This window comes from Cutaneotrichosporon oleaginosum, assembly GCF_008065305.1.
Source record: "Cutaneotrichosporon oleaginosum strain ATCC 20508 chromosome Unknown ATCC20508_contig04, whole genome shotgun sequence".
Lineage (NCBI taxonomy): Eukaryota > Fungi > Basidiomycota > Tremellomycetes > Trichosporonales > Trichosporonaceae > Cutaneotrichosporon > Cutaneotrichosporon oleaginosum.
The window spans coordinates 1,849,336-1,870,983 of record NW_027072173.1 but is presented as its reverse complement, the minus strand read 5'-3'; the positions used below and the strand labels follow the sequence as shown (position 1 = coordinate 1,870,983).

Sequence of the window (21,648 nt, the reverse complement as noted above, 5' to 3'; positions counted from 1 at the left end):
CTCACTGGCCCCCTACACTGCGTCGCTTCCGGTACACACGCCGATGGGCCCCTCAGTCCAGCGCACTCCACCAACCGTCGCGAGAATCAAGAGATGTCCAAGCACAACGCTGCTGAGAACGTACCCCCACGCCCACCCCCGACGGAGTGTGCGTGCCTCAACAACGAAGGTGCTGACGGTGGAGAGACACCCGCAGAACCCATCCTGTAGCGCGTGCAGCGCGTCGCACGCCACCACGCCGGCGGGGCGGCGCATGCCAGCATACGCTCCGCCAATGAGGAGAGTTGCAGCCGCGTTCGCGATGAACGTGCCCAGCGGGAAGCGCCCATCGACGCGCTTCCCCGAGTTCAGTCTCGACAGTCCATATCGCAGCATGGCGCCGGGTGGGGACAAGAGAAGCGCAAAGACCGCGTGACGCCGCCAGTACGTCGGCGCAGCGAAGTACATTGCCAGCGCTGCGGCATACGAGGCTGCAGCGAGGAGCAACATCAGGCCGTCGACCACGGGCGTTGGCGAAAGGCGGCACGGCTTGCCGAGAAGCCGGGGGCGCGGTAACGATGGGAGGAAGGAGGAGACTTGGTGACCAAGCACTACTCCGGCGTACGAAATACCGAAGGTTGCAAGCGAGTACGCAACGCCATTCACAGTCTGCCTTCAGCTAGCACAGGCCACCTCAGCTCACCTTGCTGAACCCGCCCGCAGGCGTATCCGCAAACGCCTCAAACCCCTCGAGCATCCAAGACGAGAACGTTGTGGTAGAGCCCGCGATGCCTGCTATCAGCTAATGCGGGGTGGGGGCCATCGTACCGGTCGTCACGAAGGTCGTAAGCGGTGGATATCTGCATTAGCTCCATCCAAACTGGCAGGCTCACATCCATGCGACTTCGGGCTTGCGTGCGGTGCCAAGCCCCATAACCCCACAGCCGACTCCCTGTGCCCATGCGAGTGGGAAGATCACGCTCCCATTGTCTATTGTTAGCTCCGTTCGCCGCGAGCAAGACGACATACAATCACCGATCGCATTGAAGCCCAGGCGGATGAGCGTGCCCAGCATTGAGGCGAGAACAAGGGTCGCGTAGTGCGCGCCAGCGCGGAGCGCACCATACTCTGTTGGTGGACCGGCAGGCGTAAGGGTTGTCATCCCGTCATGAGGAATGGAGAGATGCGAAGAGGTGGAGGTTAAAATCGCTGGGTTTGTTGTTGTGGCTGAGAATAGCCGGAATGCTAAATGGTTCCGACTCTCTACAGGACCACGACACCACAACAACGGTGCAACCCAATGTTGACATATCAGGATTCTCACATGCTCACAAGACATTGTTTGGCTAATACATGCTCACTTCTGATCTATTTCGGCGCCCTACAAACGTGTTGATCTCTCGTTTACCCCTCCCTCTACTCCTGCGAAAGCTGCTTGTGTGTACACCTTGCGAACTCTCCTACGTCCTCTCCACAGCTCTGTGTCCTTCCGTGGTGCGCGTCTCCACTCCCGCATGCTCGTAGAACTCGTGCTCGTCCTTGTGGTAGGAGTGGAGATCAGCGCTCATCTGCGGTGCGAGAGAGTGGCGGCGCAAGTCGGACTCGATGTGCACGGCGTCGGCGCCCTCAAGATCCTTGACCCAGATTGAGTACTTGCCGTGCTGGTTGCAGCGGTGAACCCACATGACGGCGCCATAGATCATCAGCGGAACAAATCCAGTCATGGGTACGAGGTATGAGATATGAGTGGTCGCACGGTCCGCGAGTGCGGCCTGTGCTGACGGGTACCATGCACCACCGCTGACACCGGCTGCAGTGAGAGCACCGCCAATGACGGCATACGGGCCGAGGTTTGAAGAGGCGAGGGCGAAGATGACAGGGTAGCAATGACTCTCGAACAGAAATACCACAAAAAGGCAAGCAATCCCGCCAGCGCCCGGGATGACCGAGGTGAGGATCGAGAAGAGGACGAGCATAACGCCATGCACGAAGAGAGAAAACGCAGGGTCGATCCAGCGGAGGTAGACGACGGCGATAAAACGGCCGACAGTAAACGTTGCCTGGCAAGCTGCGAAGAGATTTGACGCGGTCGAGGCACTAATGGGCTTGCTCAGGCCGGGCTGGTGGATAAAATAGAAGATGGCCATTGAGGCGACCGCGACTTGTCCGCCGACATAGCAGAACTCTGCGAAGATGCCCCACGTTGTGTGGTGTTTCTTGAAGAAGCCCTTCCAACCACCGCGCTTGAGCTTCTCCAAGTCCTCGTTCGACACCGCCTGCCGCACTTCTGGGAGCTTGATGAAAACGAGTGAGAAATTGAGGAGCGTCGCAAAGCATGCCATTGCAAGGTAGACGTACTGCACCGTTCCGAGCTCTGTCGCATTCTTGCCCTTGAAGAAGGCGTGTGATGCGATGAGCGGTCCCACGACAGTCGCGATCCCGTTGAAGCCCTGCGCTAACGTGAGGCGGAGCGCCGCATATCGCGGGGGCCCAAGCAGAGTGACTACTGTCAGCTAATACACGGTACTGGGCTCACTGTAGGTGTTGGCTGCGACCTCGAGCGTCGCGAGACCCGAGCCAGCTACGAAGGTAAACGCGACAAACATGCCGTACTGCCTATACTTGGCACTCGGCCAGAATAGCACGGCGCCAGTTGCGAAGATGCCGAGCCCGACATGAATTCCAGTTTTGTAGCCGTACCTGCGCATGAACAGGCCCATTGGCGGCGCAACGACGAGGTACGAGACAAAGTATGCGAATTGGAGCATGGTCGTCTCAGTCTTGCTCTTGAGCTGGAATACAGTCAGGAAGTGCTGGTTGAGCACGTCGAGCAAGCCGTAGCTGAACCCCCAGAGGACTAGGTTAGTACGTTTCGCCGGAGATCTTACAGAACAAAGACGACACGAGCGCAAAGCTCGTGTAGAGCTGCATGCGGCTCAGGTCCGTATAGTCGTGTACTGGCTTGGTCATGGCAGTGGGGATGCGTCGTCTGAGCCTCGAGTTCCAGCGCCTTTATGGGACGCTGTGAGGATGTGTGAGTCGCCGCCCGGCGTCTTGTAGCCCCATTCACTCCCTCGGCTCTGCAAAGCATGTGTCCTCACCGAATGGAAGAGCATGTGGGCAAAACGCAAGGAACTACCATATGGTTGCGGGGAACCAGCGGGGCTCGGCGATATGGTGCGGGGCGGCGAAGACATGGCGCACGGACTGGCGGAAGATTGACGTCACGGGATATCCGGCGATCAGGCCGATCGGCACATTGATATGCCGTGCCCTTGAGATTGCAGAAGGTATGTATGTACACTCTGTCGTGTAACTCGTTCCTTGCCCTTGTGCCGCGTGCCAGTAGAGGTCTGGGACGGATGGAACGGGCGAGCGGGGTATATGGGCGGAGGAGAGGAGGCAGACGACGTGAGGAGACTTGAAGCCGATGAATGGTGGCAGGTCAGTGGCGACGGTGACTTGGGAAGTGGAGTTCAAGGAGGGGTGCCGATGGGTACCTTGATGTGTGGCTGGGTCGGCCGGCCGAGGTCGTTTCTTTGGCAATCTCAGCTCAAGCGGGTCAGCTCATCGCTCTAAGGCGGGCAGCCGACGGGGACAGCTATCGTCTTGAGATTGTTGAGGATAGTGAATATTGGAAGGCGACTCGACAATGGGATAGTCGTAGGCGTGCACAGATGGATCGTTGAAGATTAACAACCTACTGACGTCTGAAGTAGACATGGGCTGTCTCCCTTCCGCACTCTCTCTCTCAAGACCACTTTCAGTCGGCGGCGCTTGGAGACGAGCGATGGGCTGCTCGCTGAATGCCGAAGAACGGTGAGCGCTCGGCCAGTGAGCGGCATGCTTGCGTGCTTGATGAGCAACGAGAGAGCCGAGTCACTGAAACCCGTGGATCAATCCATTAGTATCGGCATCTCCCGAACTAATGCCAATACAGTTGCTAAGAAATCGGTAAGAAGTCTGCTTATCGGCATCTTGGCGAAGCAAGCGATCGCGGGTGACCGGAGTGGGCAAGATGACGATCTGCACACCGTTCTCTCTCACCAGCGTCCTTTTGTCTAGCCTACTCACAACTCTATCGCTTCGCTGAGCTTCTCATCGATAGTCATTCAGCGTCCTCCATCGCCTCCCCACCTCCCTTGACTACCATGACGGCCGACATCACGCCTCTCGACGTCTGCGTTGTGCTCCAGGAGCTTCCGGCCAGCGACCTCGCAAAGGTGAAGGCAGCTTTCAAGGAGGTGCACTACCACCCGGACTTTGTGATGCCGCCCGAGCTCCTGCCGCGTGTCCAGTTCCTCTACACAGCATGGCAGGGCCTGCCGGGCGACCTCACAGTCCACGACATGCCGCAGCTGCGGCACGTCCAGCTGCCGACGGCGGGGGTGGACACGGCGCTGCGCCTTTCCTCTGGCATCCGGGAGCTCCGCGACCAAGGCGACAAAGCCAAGGTCACTTTCGCGAATGCGTCCGGCACGCACGCGCTGTCTATCCCGCCCTGGATTGTCGCCATGACCGTCAACCTTTTCCACCAGTTCCAGGTTGTGCTGACAGTGGCCCGCGAGAAGCAGGAATGGCGCAAGGACTATGGTATCGACCTGCGCGGGCAGTACTACACCTCGCGCAATCTGTACGGCCGTACCGCCGGACTGATTGGGTACGGAGCTATCGGACGCGAGACGGCTCGTCTCCTCAAGGCCTTCGGGATGCGGATCATCGCCGCGAACACGAAGGGCACGCGCGCCAGCGACCCCGAGTACGTTATTCCCGGAACGGGGGACCCCGACAGCTCGATCCCCGAGAGAATGTACAAGACATCGGAACCGGCATCGCTCGATGAGTTCTTGGCCGAGTGCGACGTCCTTATCACATGTGTGCCGAGCACGCCGCTGACTCGCTGGCTACTCAACCGCGACCGCCTAAAGCTACTCAAGAAGGACGCGATCTTCATTAACGTCGGACGAGGCGACATCGTCAAGTCTGGTGAGTGGTGCGCGACGCGTTCCTACGTAGACGTCATGCGAGAATAATCTTGCGCAGCTAACAACAGAGGACCTCCTTGCCGCATTGAATGACGAGGAACACGGTCTCTTCGGCGCAGCGATCGACGTCACAGACCCCGAGCCACTCCCCACCGGTCACCCGCTCTTCACGCACCCCCGCTGCATCGTCTCCCCGCATCTGACGGGCAACGCCGAGGGCGAGTTCGAGATCGCGACGGACATCTGCGTCGCCAACGCCCAACGCATTCGCGAAGGAAAGCGGCCGTTCAACCTCGTCGACCTGACAAAGGGATACTAGATCACCACGACTGCAAGCTGAGAGACGTGGCTGAATCTCCCCCCAGCTCGGTGTCATAGGATGCTTAAGATGCCTGCAAGCAGACTCTATGTGAGCTATTAAGCACGGCGTTTGCCAAATGACATCTTGCTGGTCTGGACGCGCATGGCCAGCCCAGTGGCGATGAGCGGGATGCCGATGCAGTACGCGGCGATGCGGAGGGGCGCAGGGCGCGTCTGCGACCAGGGCGTGAGCATGCCGCCCACGAACGCGGCGAAGAGCGCGGACGCGGTGAAGAAGTATCCCGACAGGCTGGGGTCAGCGCTGTTCGCTCTGTCATTGTCTCGTCCTGTCGTCGTCACCCCCGCTCAATCCCCTTGTAGAGCACCCATTCGCCCTCACTCACCGGTGCCACTTGTAAAGCCACAGCCCGTGCTTGCCCGCGAGGAGAGCGATGCCGCCAAGGACCGCCTGCCCTATCATCCAGAGGAGGACGACATATCCCGCGGCGCCGTGCGGCGAGGCGCCGTGCTCTGCGCCGTTGGCCTCCTTGTCTGGTGGTCAGCGTCTTCGGGCTCTAAGCCTCATCTCTTATCCCATCCCCTACAACGATAAGCCCTTCTGAGAGCCCCCTCTAGCGCACTTGCTGTTATTGTAAGAGCCCTCCAGCCGAAGAAATCATCTTCCCCCTTCCTTTCTCCGTCCGGCATCTGGCCTCACGCTACCCCGTCTCTGCCACCCCGAGCCTCCTTCCACTCACTGTAGTACATGGACGTAACCCCGCCGCAGAGCAGCAAGGTTGCGAAGCCGAGGACGTGCTTGTGCACGTCGATGCGCTTCTGGCGCGCGTCGGGCGGCGGCGTGGGCGGTTGCACGACGGAGATGCCGATCGCCACGAGGACGAGTGAGAGCGAGTTCAGCGACGGGTGCCACGCAAAGAGCTTGGGGACCGGCGAGGTGAGGATGAGCGTTATGGTCGAGAGGCCGAGGAGCGACGTGCCGGCCTGGGGTCAGCGTTGGCAGACATCGGGCGGGCGACTCGGCGGCGCAACGCCGCCGCTGGTGTCTAGCCCAGACCTAGTCCACTGGCAGTCGCAGCAATACAGGAGAGTGGAGCACGCTGGGAGTGACTCACAAGCACAAGTGCCATGCCGGTCTTGTCGCGCTGAGTTTGGACCATGCTTGCAAGTCTGAACGATGGGTCTTCAGGTTCAGAGGATGGCAAGGTGCCGTTGTTATATGCTGGCTGAGAGTGGAGGAGGGGGTCGCTTGCGCGTTGTGCCATCTTGTGCACGGACGCCTTGAGTTGTGCAACGAAGAGCGAGGCGAAGAAGTACTGACGTCCTGGTGAGAGTGTCACAGACTGGTGCTGGACCGATCGGTACATGGCATGCCGTCATCGGCGGACGTATCACGTTGCACGTATTGAGCAATTCAATTCATATCTTTCCTGAATCTGCTCTCTCGAGTACACGCGTCATGCAGCTGACATCGAGCGGTGTGGTGCGGGTCAACTCCGCGACAAGGCGGGCGCTCCGCAATGCCGTGGAATGCATGGGGACTAGAAGAGGTCCATGGCGTTCTGGCCCGGCGCACGGACAGCGCGCACCCGCCCCTCGAAGCTGAACATGTCACCTTCGTATGCCACGAAACCGAGGTCGACCTCATCGCCCCCAGCGGCTCCGAGGCCGTCGTTCAGGCCAAGGACCTCGACGAGATTTGCGCTCACGAGATCAATGGCATCCTGACGCGAGAATGTCGTGGGTGCGAACGCGTACGCCATCGCGCTCTCAAATCGGGTGAGGCGCGCGTCGCAAGTCTCCGCGATGCCTAGACCGACCTTGACGCCTCGTGAGTGCAGGTAAGCCGGGAGGGTGAGGTTGCTAAGAGGTGGACCAGGAAGAATTCGGCGCTGGTCCCACAGCACTGGGAAAGATCGGGGCGGGGAAACAACGACGCCGATGTTCTCAGCGGCTAACTCATCGGCCAGCATCCACGCCTCATGGCCTTCGTGGATCGTGAGGCGCATACTTGGCAGCGTGCGCTTGAGACGGATGAGGGCGGCGATTGCATCCGCCGAGGTGACGGAGACGACGAGGCGGAGCTCGCCAGCCGCAACCTTCGCAAACGCAGCCGCGACCTCATCCTTGCCCACCTCGCCATGGAGCAGGCGACGTAGGACGCCAATCGACGTCGCGACACCAAGGCTCGACTCGCCGTGCGGGTCGTCAAACTGCCTCAGCGTAATGTGCAGCGCCGCGGCGTGATTGGTGATTGCGCCCTGTTCCAGCGCGTGCCGCGCTGCAAGGGAGAAGGAATATGACATGCCCTTTAGGAAATCACCCGTGGTGGGACATGACACGCCGGTGGTAATACCCTCGCGGAGAGCCATGAGCTCGTCCTTTCCGCCAAATTGCGCACCGTCGGCAGCATGAACAAGCAGCCCTGAGAGGATCTTATTATCGTCGAGAATGCCGGGCGGGTTGCCAGTCTGTGTCGTCTCCTCAGCCGTAATTTCAGTGAGACCTAGCTCGGAGCCGAATGAGATGAGGCCAGGCGCGAGCGATCCGCCCTTGAGGTCGATGGTATTGTACTCGCCCGCAGCAGCAATGCACTCCTTGCCAGCGCAAGTAATTTTGCCGTTCTCCACGATCACGGTGCCGGGCTCGCCGCTACCCAGCGTCTTCACGCCGGAAAGGTAAAGTGCACTAACGCCCTGGAAGACAATGTTGGCCGAGCGGTGCTTCGGGCGAAGGTCGGGGTCACCACGCGCCAACACAGCCTCAGCGGCCTCCTTGTCGTAATCGCCCTTGGGCGTGATCTTTTGCGCGGCCGCAGGCTTGCGAACGACATGAGGGTGGATGATTTGCGGAATGCCGTCAATGTACGTCTGCTTGGGAGTAGCCCCAACTGCGAGCGGGAAGCTGTCCCAGACGACGAGGTCTGCGTCGTATCCAGGGCGGACATAACCCAGGCGGTGGTCAAGTCCAGCAACCGTAGCGGATGTGGTGGTAACAGCGGCTAGGGCGCGGTTCCACTCGAGACCAAAAGCGTGCGCCTGTGCGGCTCTATCGTTAACAACTCCCGGGGCGTTCGGGGTAGGAGCTTGGTTGTGACGCACTCGTAAATCAGGAAGCGGCTGTCAAGAACTGGGTGGTCAGACTTCATGACTACCTTGATGCCCGCCTCATCGAGAACCTTGGCGGCGTATGGTGTGCCACGGTATGCCTCGCGTTTATACCGGGCGTTGTTGGCGAAGATTGCGGCAGCGGGCGGAACTTTGCCCCATGCCTGGCGGAGGAGACCCGGGACGAGGTATGCCTCTGCCTGTCAGCTGGGTTCTTCACGATGCACTTTACCGTGGGCATGATGGAACGCAGCGATGGGGAATTGAAACTCGTTCGAGACGCGCACGAGATCGTTCAGGTCGACCGTCTCGTAACAGTGAATGTTGACTTTGACATGACCGCGGATGATGTCAGCCATGACCTCCCCTGTGGTCAGCTCGCATGTCCTTCGTCTTGCTCGCAGCCAGCCTGTCAGCAAACCACTCACACTCGAGCGAGTCCGGGAACGGCTCCTTCTGCTTCTTGGGCGCGGCGCACCACGCGTCCTGCTTATCTTTGAGTTTCTTGCCCTCGGCATAGGCTCGGCGGAAGTCATACGCAGCGTCCATCCGCGCGTTGTGGTACCACGCCTTGGCGTTCTCACCACACGCATGCTTAATGTGGCGCCACGCGCGGGTGCGTTGCCACTCGCCGTGCCGGATAACGTAAGGCGGCTCGACTTGCATGCTCTGCGGCGTGTTCTCATCCGTCCAGCGCGGCTTGAACGTGAACGCCTGTCCGCCAATGTTCCCTGCAGATCCAGGGAGCACGAGCATGGTCGTGATGCCGCCGGCGATACTCAGATTGAAAGCCGCGTCGTGCGTGTTGAAACCGTCCAGGCTGCGGAGCCACGGCTGGATTGGCGCTTTGAAGCTGTTCGTCTCGTCGCTGCCCTGCAGGTCGGGTACGGAGTTGACGCCCATGTGGGAGTGCACGTCGACAATACCAGGAGTAACCCAGGCCCCGTCGAGCTCGACGGTCTCAACCTTGTGACCGTTCCTGACAGCCTCGACCATTTCTTCCTCGAAGTCCTTCTTGCCCTCCTTGCTGATCTTGCGAATGACACCGCCCTCGAGCCACACGTCCGCGCCGTGCAGCACCTCGGTGCCGTCCTTCTCGCCCGTCCACAGCGTCGCGTTCTTGAGCAACACAGGCGAGGTGCCCCTAACGTACCGGTCGGAATGCTTGCGTGCGGCTGTCGCGATCTCTGGAGCCGGCGCGTGGTTAAGATGCGCGCAGCGCTTCATACCCTCATGTACGAAGGGGGGAAGAGCCTCTGGTTCTCCCGGCCAGGGGAAGCCTAAGTCGTCTTTGACTATCGTCATGAGCGTGTCGGAGGTGAGCATGAACAAGACTGCGGCGGCAACGGCCAGCGGGAGGATGAGGCGCGAGCGGCGGGTGGGCCTGCGGTCCTTGCGCCCGTCGTCGTCTGCAACAAGCGGTGCCTTCTCAACATCAGGACGAGCATCCCGACGCTTCACGAGACGGGACATGATGGTTGAGAGATGATGAAGAGGAGAGAGGGAGGAAGGGAGGAAGGAGGAATGTGATTTCGGCCGAGCCCGTGGTGACCGCGAGGGTCACTAGCCCGCGTCGGATCGTCAATTGTGACGAGTCACATGCTCCCGTCCGCTGTTCTGATCTCGGCACTGCATGGTTGCGTGTTCAGTGACTCAATGGGCCGGCGTGCTGCTGCCTATCAAGGTAGAGGTGCATGGACGATAAGTGCTGTCAGTGACAGACCGTGCAATCGGTGTCTTGATGGCTGATCAACGTCATCCAATCCGGAGCGGAATGGCGGAATGCCCACTTGACCAGGCGAGCCATGTTGGCGGATCGCCGGATTGTTGAGCATGGTACTCCGCGAGCGCCTCTTGCTTCTGAAGAAATCGTAATCATAAAAACAGATACAAACACTACAAAACATATCACAGATCACAGGCCCCGCACCATGCGTCGCACCTCGGCACCTCCAGCAGGCTCGCGAGCCGCCATCTCGTCCTCGGTGACAATACGCTTGCCCAATGTGCGCTTCTTCTTGGCTTGAGCGGGAGTGGCGGGCTTCATAAGATCTTCGTCCTCGTTGTACGTGACCTGGCGCCTACTCTCGCGGAGAGGAGCGGGCTTGGCTGGCGCCTGGACCTTCACTGGGCTTCGCCTCGAGGCGCGACGCGCAGGCTCAGACTCCGCTGACACGCTCGAAGCGAAGGACGCATCAAAGTCGTCGTCTTCTTCATCAGAGCCGCCCTCCGACTCGTCCTCATCATCGTAGCCGTCGCCAGAGACGTCCTCCTCCCCCTCCTCGGAGTCGGCGCTCGTGCACATGCTCACCATGGAGGTGTCTTCGACGGTCCCCTCCTCATCTGAAGAGTTGAGTTCCTCGTCAGAGTCGATTTCGCCAGAGTGCTCCGCCTGAGCCCCCGTTGGCGTCGTCGCTGTCGGCGTAGGCGTCTCGTCGGTTGGTGTAATGGGGCGGAGCTCGATCGGCTCCTCCTCTTCCGAGTCGTTGCCATCCTCCATCTCGGTGTCGCTGCCCGCTGCGTTGCTAAGCATCGAGCGGCCCTCGACGGGCTCCTCTTCTTCCGATTCGGATTCGGTGACGCCCCCCTCGTCGTCCTCATCGACAGAACCGCTCACGTCCCCCGAATTGTGGAATATCATAGAAATCTCTTCTTCGACCTCTCTCTCCGAGGTCGAGCCGTCGTTCGGCTTCCGAATCGGAGCGCTGAGGAAGGGATCGGAGAGGAAGTCCTATGGTTAGATGCGCAACCTTTGTATAGCTCACCATTGTGAGATCTCCGTCTGTGGACGACTCGAAGCTCTCATCGACCGACGAGTCTCCCACATCGCCCATGGTGCGCTGAACTATGTCGAGCTTCATGTCCGCCTTGAGCTCGGCAGCGGCCGCCTAACGTCAGGTTAAATTTCTGTTCCAGCTTACCGCCGCCTGGAGCCGCTTCTCGTACTCGGCATGAATCCGCCTGATTGTGTTTTGAAGGTCGCGTGAGACCTCCTCACGAATATCAACCTCGAGCTGCGCATTGCGCATTTCACTCTCAAACAGCTGTGTCTTGAGCTCGCGCAGCTGCTCGAAGAGGTACTCGACGAGGAGGTCTTGCTCGTCATCGCTCTCGTCCTCAGCGTCTTCTTCCACAACCTCAAGCTCCTCCTCGATCATCTTGATTTGCTCAGGTTCAGGGGCCGGGGAAGGCGCCTGTGGAGGAGATGGTGCAGGCCGCGTGTGAGTGCGAGTCGAACGTGTGCTGGCGCTCACAGCCGCTGTAGCCCCGCGTGCAGAAGGCCGAGAGCCGGCTACACGAGCGCTAGAGGTACGCGTGGGAATCACCGGAGGAGCTGAAGCTGCCGGTGTCGGCGGCGCCTCTGATACCAAGGCCTCCGGCAGTTTGGCCACGACGGGCACCATGACCTTGATTCTTTGTCCGCCGCCCATAGCTGAGCGGAAGGCACTGAGGTGGCTTGAGATCTGGCGCTTAAGAGCAGGAATCGTCGTCTTGTGCGTCGCAGTTGTCTGGATCTCGCGTGCGATGGCGGAGAAACGCATGACATGTGAGTTCTCGTCAAAGCCAGTGTCGTAGGGGTTGACGTGGATCATCATGACAGCCCGGCCGTCACCGACGAAGAAGTTCTGGAAGATTTCAGTGAGTTTCGAGTGGCGGAAGGGTACAATGGCTAGCTTCTTCCGGGCACCTGGTGGGCACGGAGCAGCGATGCGCTGCTGGTTGGCTCTAAGAACCTCGAGACACTGGCCCAGCACCATGAGTGACTTGTTAATATTACCAGCCTCCTTGAGACGATCGCCAGTGGTTGCCGTGTTGCGCGTGCGCTCGGAGCCGGCGAGATCGACGATTGCGAGGCGTGATACGGAAGCAGAGTCAGGGTCCTCCGGAGCGCCATTGTGCACGCGCACAACCTTAATAGTGAAGATTCCGTGGCTCCGGCTTGACTCGCGGTTGGCCATCGTCCCAAACACCTGACGAGCGCCCTGGCCGCAGCGGAAGACAGCCAGTGCCTCCTCGCGAGTGCGAACGCGAATCTCGTGGGCGCCGCAGATGTACTTGCCATTCCCATCGGGATCGTTCTTGAGAACAAGAGCTCTGCGCTTGAGGATGCCGGCGCCTCCGTTGGCCAGAGCGGCGAGACTCATGGACGAGTTGATGTGCCCGGACAGGCCTATGGTGCTCATGTTTCGCGGCATTGCCGACGACCGAGGCAATGCTGAAGCTCGAGGAGTGGCAGAAGGAACCTTAGGCCGCGTCGAGGGCAGGACTGCATCCAGGAGGTCAAAGATCTGCCAAGTCAGTTCATCCGTGGTAAAGAAGCCCACCTTGTCGTTGTAAACCTCGACATAGGACACAAACACAGCGTAGGAGAAGTTGCGGTCAACCTTCACGCCTTATGTCAGCCAAGTCGATCCCAGGAAGACATACTGTCGTTGAGGCGAGCCTCGGGCTCGAACGGGAGGCTGTGAAGGTCGATACCGTCGTCCTCATCGGTAAGGACGACATTAGCCAGGCCCTGACACTTGAGCTGATCGTCAGCGCAGCCCTTCATCAGACGTACGTTCTCCTTGCTTTCCAACCCCTTGATGGAATTGAACACTACGTCGACTGAGCGAGGGAGAAGGCCGCGCTCCTCGAGCTTCGAGCTGTCCCCGCCTTGAATAGTATAACTAGAATAAGCGTGTGTGATGGCTGTGAAAGGTATCATGTCGGAGCAGCATAAGGAGACAAACTCACGTCTTGCCACTGTTGCTCACACCATAAGCAAACAGCAGACCATTTTCGCCCTGCAGCAGCTTCTCAACCAGCGGCTTGGTCGTTTCATTGAAGAAGTTATTCTGCTCCGTGTCGGGCCCAAACACACGGTTGAACGAGTACAGCTGACTCGGTTTGGGCATATGCAGACGGCTTTCCACCGGAGGGCGCATGAGAACACTTGTGCCATCTTGCACTTCAAGGTATGGCGTGCCGCTCTCAGCCTCAAGTTGAGGTCGGATGCGGAGGTACGCCTGGAGCTGCTCGGTGTATGTATCCGCTGCCTTCTTAGTCTGGCGTTAGCGGTAGACTACGCGGGTGGGTAGGACTCACTTCTTTCTCCTGCTTGTCCTTCTCTTGCTTCTCCTTGAGCTTGTCCGAGACCTTGCGGAGGCCTTCCTTGCCCTTGGCGAGGAAGCCGGGCTTGCCTAAGCCAGCCGGTGAGGGCGCCGCTGTGCCCTGTTGAGAGCGAAGACGAGTAACACGACCCGTGGGTATCGCTGAAGCCTGAGTTTGACGCGTTCGTGTTGACGCTCGTGGTGCTGACATGGTGGAAGAGTGTGGGTTGGGAGGAAGCGGAATGTTGATGCGCGACTGTTTTGTTTGGACCCAACCCCCGTGTGATGACCTCCTGATTACGGACGGATCCAGATTCCCACGTGGGATCCCTTATCTGTAATGCAACCCAAGCAGTATACCTTTACTCATACTTCCAATTGACAACCAATATATTAGTGGCAGCCCGCACTTCATCTCTTCCCTTGATCTGCGACCGGATACAACGTTGAGGTAAACGGTTTAGCCTTGTAGACTGCTCATCCAGGCCACCCCAGAGCGGCATAAGGATGGCAAGCAGTAGATTTCAACGCTGCATATCCGGCCGCACAGTTTTCATTGACACCAGGTTTTACTGCGCTGTCGGGTAGCTTGTTCCCAGGGTTAAGCGGACTGCATCCCGAACCCACAAACTGCAGCCCATGCTTGTTGCATGAGGTGTGCTTATACCTAAGCTCTGAAGATGGAGAGAGACCTCCCATGACGGGCTGAGAGTGATGTGATTGCCCCGCCGGCACGGCACAAGTTCTCACCGGTATTCAGTAGCGTGTTTGTTCATTGGCCTTACATGAGCGTGGGCTATAATTGAGGCAGCTCATACTTTAGATTGGGTCCTCCGTATCATGCAGCACCATATGCCTGCTCATCTACCCGTGCATGTCTCATAAGTTAAGCTGTTGAGGCGCTTCTCCCGGAGGACATTCAGAAATCATTCGCGATGCTATTATCAGCAGGTAGAAGCGTGAAGCGTGTTTGCTTTCGAGGCGCACAAAATGGGAGGTCCGGATAAATTGGAAAGAGTCAATGTTGGTGGACGCGTAACTGGGCGGACGCGTCTCAGTCACGCGTCCAGCTTACGGTCATCATCATCCAGAATCTCCTCTCGACATCTTCCACTCTCCGTTCACCATCTCACGTCCCCTTTCATCCTAATACGACTCTCCGCCACTCCTCCGCTCTCCCAACATGTCGTTCCGAGGCCGTGGGCGAGGCCGCGGCTTCGGCGGCTCCAAGGGCAACACGCGCTTTACCGGCAAGCGTAGTGGCCGCGGCGGCGCTGCCAGCGGAGGAGCTGACCGCCCAGCCCCTGTGCGTCAGGACGACGGAACAGCCCTTCTTGAGCGCTTTGAGGAGGTCAAGGTCGCCGACGAGATCGACGACAAGCTCGGCTTCTGGCGCTTCGAGAGTAACCTTGCGGGAGGCGAGTCCAAAGACGGATGGCTGGTCAACATGCACCAGACGCTTGTCAAGTCGGACTTGCATTCTAGCGGGCTATCAGCGGTCGACTACTACTTCATTGAAGACGACGGGGGGATGTTCAAGGCGACGATCCCTTTTGAGCCGTACTTCTATGTCACATGTCGAGTGAGGGAAGGACCACGGGGCCAGCTGACGCCAGGTAGGGACGGAGGGCATAGTCGACGAGTGGCTCATGAAGAGGTTCGAAGGCCTAGTCGTCCGTGTCGAGCGAGAAAAGAAATGGGACCTCAATTTGGTGAGCTTTGTCTGACTACGGCGCACGCGCTGACAACAGCCTAATCACCTCCTCAGCGCACCACCGATCTTCCTCAAGCTCTTCTTTCGCAACACACAGGACTTTCAAGCTGTCCGACGAGAATTACTGCCGCTTGCGACCGCGAATGCGTCTAAGTTCACAGCCGTGGATGCGTACGCAGACGTTGTCGGTGCGGAGGCTGCCCAGACGGGAGCCGGCGGCAATGACGAGGAGGAAGGCGGTGGACCTGCGTGGGGAGAAGACGAGGACGCGCGGAAACGCAAAGAAAAGGAGCCTGCCGATTGCATTATCGAGGTCCGCGAGCACGACATCGCGTTCCACCTCCGCGTCGCCATCGATCTCAACCTCCGCGTTGGTCTGTGGTACAATGTATCCTCGAGCATGGGCATCATCAAGATGGAGCGGCTGACTGACCGTGTCAGGCGTGCTGAGCCCGTCGTCATGGCATACGATATTGAGACGACGAAGCAGCCGCTCAAGTTTCCAGACCAGCAGACGGACCAGATCATGATGATCTCGTACATGATCGATGGGCAGGGCTATCTGATCACTAATCGGGAGATTGTCGGCGACGACATCGACGATTTCGAGTACACTCCAAAACCGGAGTACGAGGGCGAGTTCACCATCTTTAACGAGCCCGATGAGGTAAGAAGGTATGACGCGTTGTGACTAATGTCAGGCCGCAACCATCAGGCGGTGGTTTGAGCACATCCGCGACGCGAAGCCGACCGTCATGGTGACATACAACGGCGACAGCTTCGACTTTCCATTTGTGGATGCGCGTGCCAAGATTCACGGCATCAGCATGTACAGCGAGATCGGCTTCCGTCCAGACAACGAGGGCGAGTACAAGTGCACGGCGTGCATGCACATGGACTGCTTCCGGTGAGAACCACGCTGGGTCGTCGCTCATGTACAGATGGGTCAAGCGTGATTCTTACCTCCCACAAGGGAGTCAAGGCTTGAAAGCTGTCACGACCGCTAAGCTCGGTTACAACCCTATCGAGCTCGACCCAGAGTTGATGACACCGTACGCCATCGAGCAGCCGCAAAAGCTTGCCGAGTACTCGGTGTCCGACGCCGTCGCCACCTATTACCTTTACATGAAATACGTCAACCCGTTCATCTTCTCGCTGTGCAACATTATCCCGCTCAATCCGGACGAGGTGTTGCGAAAGGGGACAGGAACATTGTGCGAGACACTTCTGATGGTGAGCGCCAGCGAGTTGGTATGGAGTTGACGGCAGGTTGAAGCCTTCGACGCCGGAATTATGATGCCAAATCGTCACGAGGATCCACACGGTGTCACTTACGAGGGACATCTACTGGCTTCTGAGACCTACGTCGGCGGACATGTCGAGGCTCTTGAGGCCGGTGTGTTCCGCTCTGACATCCCGACTCATTTCAAGGTCGTCCCCACCGCCATGCAGCAGCTTCTCGACCAGCTCGATGATGCGCTCAAGTTCGCTTTGGAGGAGGAGGGCAAGATTCAGCTGGAGGATGTGGAAAACTATGAGGAAGTCAAAGCCGAGATCGCGGCCAAGCTCGAGCTGATTCGCGACGAACCCAATCGTCTCGACCCACCATTGATCTACCACTTGGATGTCGCAGCCATGTACCCCAACATCATGTTGTCCAATCGTCTTCAGCCCGACTCGGTCAAGGACGAGGCTGCATGCGCGGTGTGTGACTACAACCGGCCCGACAAGGTGTGCGACCGCCGCCTAGAATGGGCATGGCGAGGCGAATACTTCCCAGCCAAGCGTGACGAGGTCAACATGGTACGCTACGCGCTTGAGCAGGAGTTCTTCCCACCAAAATTCCCCAACGCGCCAAAGCGTCGATTCGTCGACCTGCCCGCAGCCGAGCAGTCGGCGCTTATCCACAAGCGTCTTGGCGATTACTCGCGAAAAGTGTATAAGAAGACACACGAGACGAAGGTCGTCACCAAGACGGCAATCATTTGCCAGCGAGAGAACTCCTTCTACATTGACACAGTACGCGCGTTTCGTGACCGTCGTTACGAGTACAAGGGGCTCCACAAAACGTGGAAGAAGAATCTCGATAAGGCAGTCGACGAGGGTGGCGCGCTCCAAGCTGTTGACGAGGCCAAGAAAATGATTGTGCTGTACGACTCACTGCAGCTTGCACACAAGTGCATTCTCAACTCCTTTTACGGCTACGTCATGCGCAAGGGTGCGCGCTGGTATTCTATGGAGATGGCCGGCATCACATGCCTGACTGGCGCCACAATCATTCAGATGGCGCGCCAGATCGTTGAGCAGATTGGGCGTCCGCTTGAGCTCGACACTGACGGTATCTGGTGCATGCTTCCGGGCGCCTTCCCAGAGGACTTCAAGTTCAAGTTGAAGGGCGGCAAAAAGTTCGGCATTCAGTACCCGTGTACGATGTTGAACCACCTCGTTCACCAGCGCTTCACAAATCATCAATATCACGAGTTGGTTGACAAGAGTACCGGGAAGTATGAGGTGCGCAAGGAGAACTCGATCTTTTTCGAGCTAGATGGCCCGTACAAGGCCATGATCTTGCCGTCGTCCAAGGAGGAGGACAAATTGCTGAAGAAGCGCTACGCCGTGTTTAACTTTGACGGCTCCCTCGCTGAGCTGAAGGGATTCGAAGTCAAGCGTCGTGGCGAGCTGCAGCTCATCAAGATTTTCCAGTCGCAAATCTTCGACAAGTTCTTGCTCGGAACAACGACCGAGGAGTGCTACAAGGCTGTCGCTGCCGTCGCCGACCAGTGGCTCGACATTCTCCAAAGCAAAGCGTCGAGTCTGCACGACGGGGAGCTCGTCGATCTAATTGCTGAAAACCGCTCCATGTCCAAGACCCTCGCTGAGTACGCTGGGCAGAAGTCCACATCCATCAGCACAGCTCGCCGTCTTGCCGAGTTCCTGGGCGAACAAATGGTGAAGGACAAGGGCCTGTCATGTCGATTCATTATCTCGGCCAAGCCAAACGGTGCGCCAGTTACAGAGCGTGCCATTCCGGTCGCGATCTTTGACGCGGACCCAGCGGTCAAAAAGCATTTTCTCCGCAAGTGGCTCAAGGATAACAGCATGACCGACTTTGACATGCGCCAGATTCTTGACTGGGGGTACTACACGGAGCGTCTCGGATCGGTTATTCAGAAACTCATCACCATCCCGGCCGCTCTTCAGAAAGTACCAAACCCCGTCCCGCGTATCCGTCACCCAGACTGGCTGTTCAAGCGAGTTGCCGCGCGCGAGGATAAATTCCAGCAGCACAAGCTTACGGACATGTTTGCCAAGATGCGCGCGACTGCTCCGGACATGGAGGATTTCGGCAAGGGGGAGTCCATCAACAAGCCCAAGGTCGCTGTGGTAAAGCGCAACAAGAAGGCGAAGTCGCCGGAACCCGTGCCAGACCCATTGGAGGATTATTCCGGCTACATTCGCGTTATGCGTAAGGTGTGGCGCAAACAGCGTGAGGAGCGCAACCGCGTGCGAAAGCGAGGAGGTCAGCGTCTCGATGGCACCGTGTCATCCTTGATCAGGACGCAGTCTTCGACACTCGCGACGCGGCAGTGGGACATCCTCCAGATCGCGCCAACATCGCGGCCTGGAGAGTTCCGTCTCTGGCTCGCTATCGACAATACGTTCCAGAGCGTGCGGTTGCGCGTTCAGCGCGAATTCTACCTTAACTTCAAACAGCGCCCAGGAACAGATACCTTTTCAGACCGTTATGAGGCGCTGCAGGTGGCCCGCGTTCTACCACGCGGACAGACGCCGCGCCACCTCTTCCGCCTCCAAGTGGAGGAGGGGCTCTTTGTCGAGGGCGAGTCACACTTCTCAAGCCTGATCAATAGCCCCAACGTCGACGGCGCGTTCGAGCTGCAGGTCCCGCTCATTGTACGGGCGCTCTTAGGCCTTGGAACGGCGTGCGCCCTCAGGTCCGCGTCACTCGGCGGCCTAAACCGTGGTCTCGATAAGGGCTTCGACCTCTCAGAGCTCGAGCGCCCGGCAGCCAGCGTCATTCGTCATAAGTACCTCAACGGCGGCCTGAACTTGCGCTATTACTTCCTATTCCATGCGACCATTCAGTCGCACCATCTGATCGCGCTGTTCCCTCCCCGCGGACCAGCGAAGATCTACGTCGTCGATGGAGCGCGCAACCGCCAGCAACTGCCCAACCCCGCACGTTGGTACGCGGAGCGCATCGACAAGGTATCCAGGGGTGGGGCTTTCCAGTATCCGGACGAGCTGGACACGGACATCAATTATTATCCAACTGAGGCGGGAGCGATGCGTCATCTCGTCAAGGACCTGCAAGCGATCCGTGGCGGGATGAACGTCCTTGCACTTTGCTCCTCCTTTGACCATGGGTACTACCAGGCACGCCATGCTGTCTTCTCCGAGTTCCCTGTGATCACCGTCCGCCCTCTGAAGGAGGAGGAGGCGGGGCTCATGTGGCAGGTCAACACTGCTCGACGCATGATTGTGCAGTATCTGCGTCTGTCGTCGTGGATTGCGAGCCAACTTGAGATTGCCGCGCACTACGATGTGCCGCTCGGGAACTTGGGTGCCGATCCACCAGTTTTCCTCGCGGATCTCGAGTTTGCGCGCCGTCTCAAGCAGCAGGACACGCTCTTGTGGTGGTCGCCATCGCCGCGACCCGATCTCGGCGGTGCGGAGGAGGACACCAATGGCGCTGACGAGCCAACTGCCCCACAGATCTCGACGCGTGGGTGCTACTCGTCCGTGGTGCTGGAGCTCGAGATTGCCGATATGGCCATCAACGCCGTTCTGCAGTCAGCGCTAGTCAACGAGATGGAAGGGAGTGGGTCGGGCTCAATGGCATTCGGCGCCGCTTCTCATAACCTTGACGAGTACGCGCAGGGAACAAACAGTGGAAGCGTAACGCTGGGCGATGCGGTGCTCTCAATTCAGACGTTCACTATACTCAAGTCAATGGTGCGCAGCTGGTTCCTCGACAAGGCGCGCGCCCACATTCGCGGCGCGGCACACTCGCCCGCGGACATCGTCGTGGACCAGTTCTGGCGATGGATCAGCTCGAGTTCGAGCTGCATGTTTGAGCCAGCGCTGTACCGCTTCTTACACGGGCTGATGCGCAAGACGCTACTCCAGCTCCTCGCAGAGTTCAAGCGCTTGGGAACGACGGTGGTCTACGCGGACCTCAACAAGGTGTTCCTGCTCACTTCCAAGCCGGACGCGGGCAGCGCCTTCGCCTTTGCTAAATATCTTGTGACGGCGGCCAACTCGCACGACCTGTTCCGGCATATAGTCATCGACGTGGTGCACTACTGGAACTTCCTCGCCTGGATGGACGTTGCCAACTTTGGTGGCGTCCGTGTGACACCGCAGATCGCAGCGGCGTCTCAGGCGCCAACGAAGGAGGACGAACTCCAGGTCAGCATGGACTGGAACATATGCGCGTTCCTCCCGACAGAGGTGCAGGTCTGCTTTGAGCGGCGCATCGGCGAGTTCATTTGCGAGGTGTACAAGGCCAAGCTGGCAGCGAACAATGGACGCGGCCCCTTGCGTCCGGTGCACACGCTCAACATGGACGCAGGGGACGCAGCTGCGGTGAATCCTGCGAAGGAGAAGGAGCGCATGGCCGCCGCCAAGGTTATCAGCACCAAGCTGACGCGCAAACTGCTCGAAGACGTGGCGCGCTTCAAACGACAACAGGCGGCCGCGCATGCGAACGGTGACAACGACGTCCTGGCCTTCCCCGATCTTCCTGGCGCAAAGCGACGTGGCCGCGACAACGCGGCTCTTGAATTCGTAAAGGCTGTGTGTGAGGTCCTCGCCCTATCCACCGACAACAGCGAGGCCGTCATCGTGCTCCGCCGCAACCTTCTCCAGCTGGTCGAGGTGCGTGAGTTTGCGCCTGAGGCCACTTTCCGCAACCCTGGCGAGAGTTTGGTCGTGCCCATGATCCCGTGCGGGCGCTGCAATGCGATCCGTGATGTCGACCTCGGCCGCGATCCGGACTGCCTCCCGTCTGTCGACCTGCGCACGGGGGAGAAGCACCCCGCGCCAAGGAAGATGTGGGCTTGTGCGCGCTGCGGCAACCCATACGACCGCTTCCAGATCGAGCACCCTCTTATCGATATGGTATCGCGCCTCATCGCGGCGTGGCAGACACAAGACGTGCAGTGCTTGAAGTGTGGAGAGGACGCGAGCTCCAACCTCGCCCCAACACACCGGTGTGGCGGGTCGTTCCGCCCATCCTTGAACCGTGGCGACGTAGGGGCGCGGTTGAGAATGATCGACGCTGTGGCAAAGTACCACGGTCTCGAGATGACGGCCGAGTATGTCGGTCAGGTGTTGGCGCGGTGGTGATAGATGTGTACACTGTATTAGACTCATTTTGCATGCATGTTTTCAACTAGTACATGGTTACATCTGATGCTGGGTATGGTTAT

At 58.8% G+C, this 21,648-nt stretch overlaps 7 protein-coding genes across 7 annotated transcripts; 2 read left to right on the top strand and 5 right to left on the bottom strand.

Annotated features, from left to right (window-relative positions):
• Positions 1 to 12: 12 nt before the first annotated feature.
• On the bottom strand, positions 13 to 1,141 carry COLE_05166 (uncharacterized protein; the record flags this gene model as incomplete). Its single annotated transcript, XM_018426627.2, has 5 exons — positions 13 to 648; positions 683 to 771; positions 808 to 839; positions 873 to 969; positions 1,009 to 1,141. The coding sequence occupies 5 exons, from the start codon at positions 1,139 to 1,141 to the stop codon at positions 13 to 15; spliced, it is 987 nt and encodes a 328-aa protein (XP_018279281.1).
• Positions 1,142 to 1,439: 298 nt separating this feature from the next.
• Positions 1,440 to 2,747, bottom strand: COLE_05165 (uncharacterized protein; the record flags this gene model as incomplete). Its single annotated transcript, XM_065626393.1, has 2 exons — positions 1,440 to 2,482; positions 2,516 to 2,747. The coding sequence occupies 2 exons, from the start codon at positions 2,745 to 2,747 to the stop codon at positions 1,440 to 1,442; spliced, it is 1,275 nt and encodes a 424-aa protein (XP_065482334.1).
• A 1,383-nt stretch (positions 2,748 to 4,130) lies between these two features.
• COLE_05164 (uncharacterized protein) lies at positions 4,131 to 5,283 on the top strand (the record flags this gene model as incomplete). Its single annotated transcript, XM_018425761.2, has 2 exons — positions 4,131 to 4,965; positions 5,033 to 5,283. 2 exons carry the CDS (start codon positions 4,131 to 4,133, stop codon positions 5,281 to 5,283), a joined length of 1,086 nt encoding a protein of 361 aa, XP_018279283.1.
• Positions 5,284 to 5,381: 98 nt separating this feature from the next.
• On the bottom strand, positions 5,382 to 6,649 carry COLE_05163 (uncharacterized protein; the record flags this gene model as incomplete). Its single annotated transcript, XM_018422988.2, has 4 exons — positions 5,382 to 5,574; positions 5,669 to 5,816; positions 6,023 to 6,266; positions 6,398 to 6,649. 4 exons carry the CDS (start codon positions 6,647 to 6,649, stop codon positions 5,382 to 5,384), a joined length of 837 nt encoding a protein of 278 aa, XP_018279284.1.
• Positions 6,650 to 6,823: 174 nt separating this feature from the next.
• Positions 6,824 to 9,694, bottom strand: COLE_05162 (uncharacterized protein; the record flags this gene model as incomplete). Its single annotated transcript, XM_018420346.1, has 4 exons — positions 6,824 to 8,330; positions 8,384 to 8,585; positions 8,622 to 8,756; positions 8,818 to 9,694. 4 exons carry the CDS (start codon positions 9,692 to 9,694, stop codon positions 6,824 to 6,826), a joined length of 2,721 nt encoding a protein of 906 aa, XP_018279285.1.
• A 610-nt stretch (positions 9,695 to 10,304) lies between these two features.
• COLE_05161 (uncharacterized protein) lies at positions 10,305 to 13,693 on the bottom strand (the record flags this gene model as incomplete). Its single annotated transcript, XM_018422989.2, has 8 exons — positions 10,305 to 11,120; positions 11,155 to 11,277; positions 11,311 to 12,678; positions 12,715 to 12,782; positions 12,818 to 12,917; positions 12,951 to 13,059; positions 13,127 to 13,437; positions 13,478 to 13,693. The coding sequence occupies 8 exons, from the start codon at positions 13,691 to 13,693 to the stop codon at positions 10,305 to 10,307; spliced, it is 3,111 nt and encodes a 1,036-aa protein (XP_018279286.1).
• A 972-nt stretch (positions 13,694 to 14,665) lies between these two features.
• COLE_05160 (uncharacterized protein) lies at positions 14,666 to 21,565 on the top strand (the record flags this gene model as incomplete). Its single annotated transcript, XM_018425997.1, has 6 exons — positions 14,666 to 15,064; positions 15,099 to 15,194; positions 15,234 to 15,863; positions 15,898 to 16,103; positions 16,138 to 16,429; positions 16,466 to 21,565. 6 exons carry the CDS (start codon positions 14,666 to 14,668, stop codon positions 21,563 to 21,565), a joined length of 6,723 nt encoding a protein of 2,240 aa, XP_018279287.1.
• Between the last annotated feature and the right edge of the window lie 83 nt (positions 21,566 to 21,648).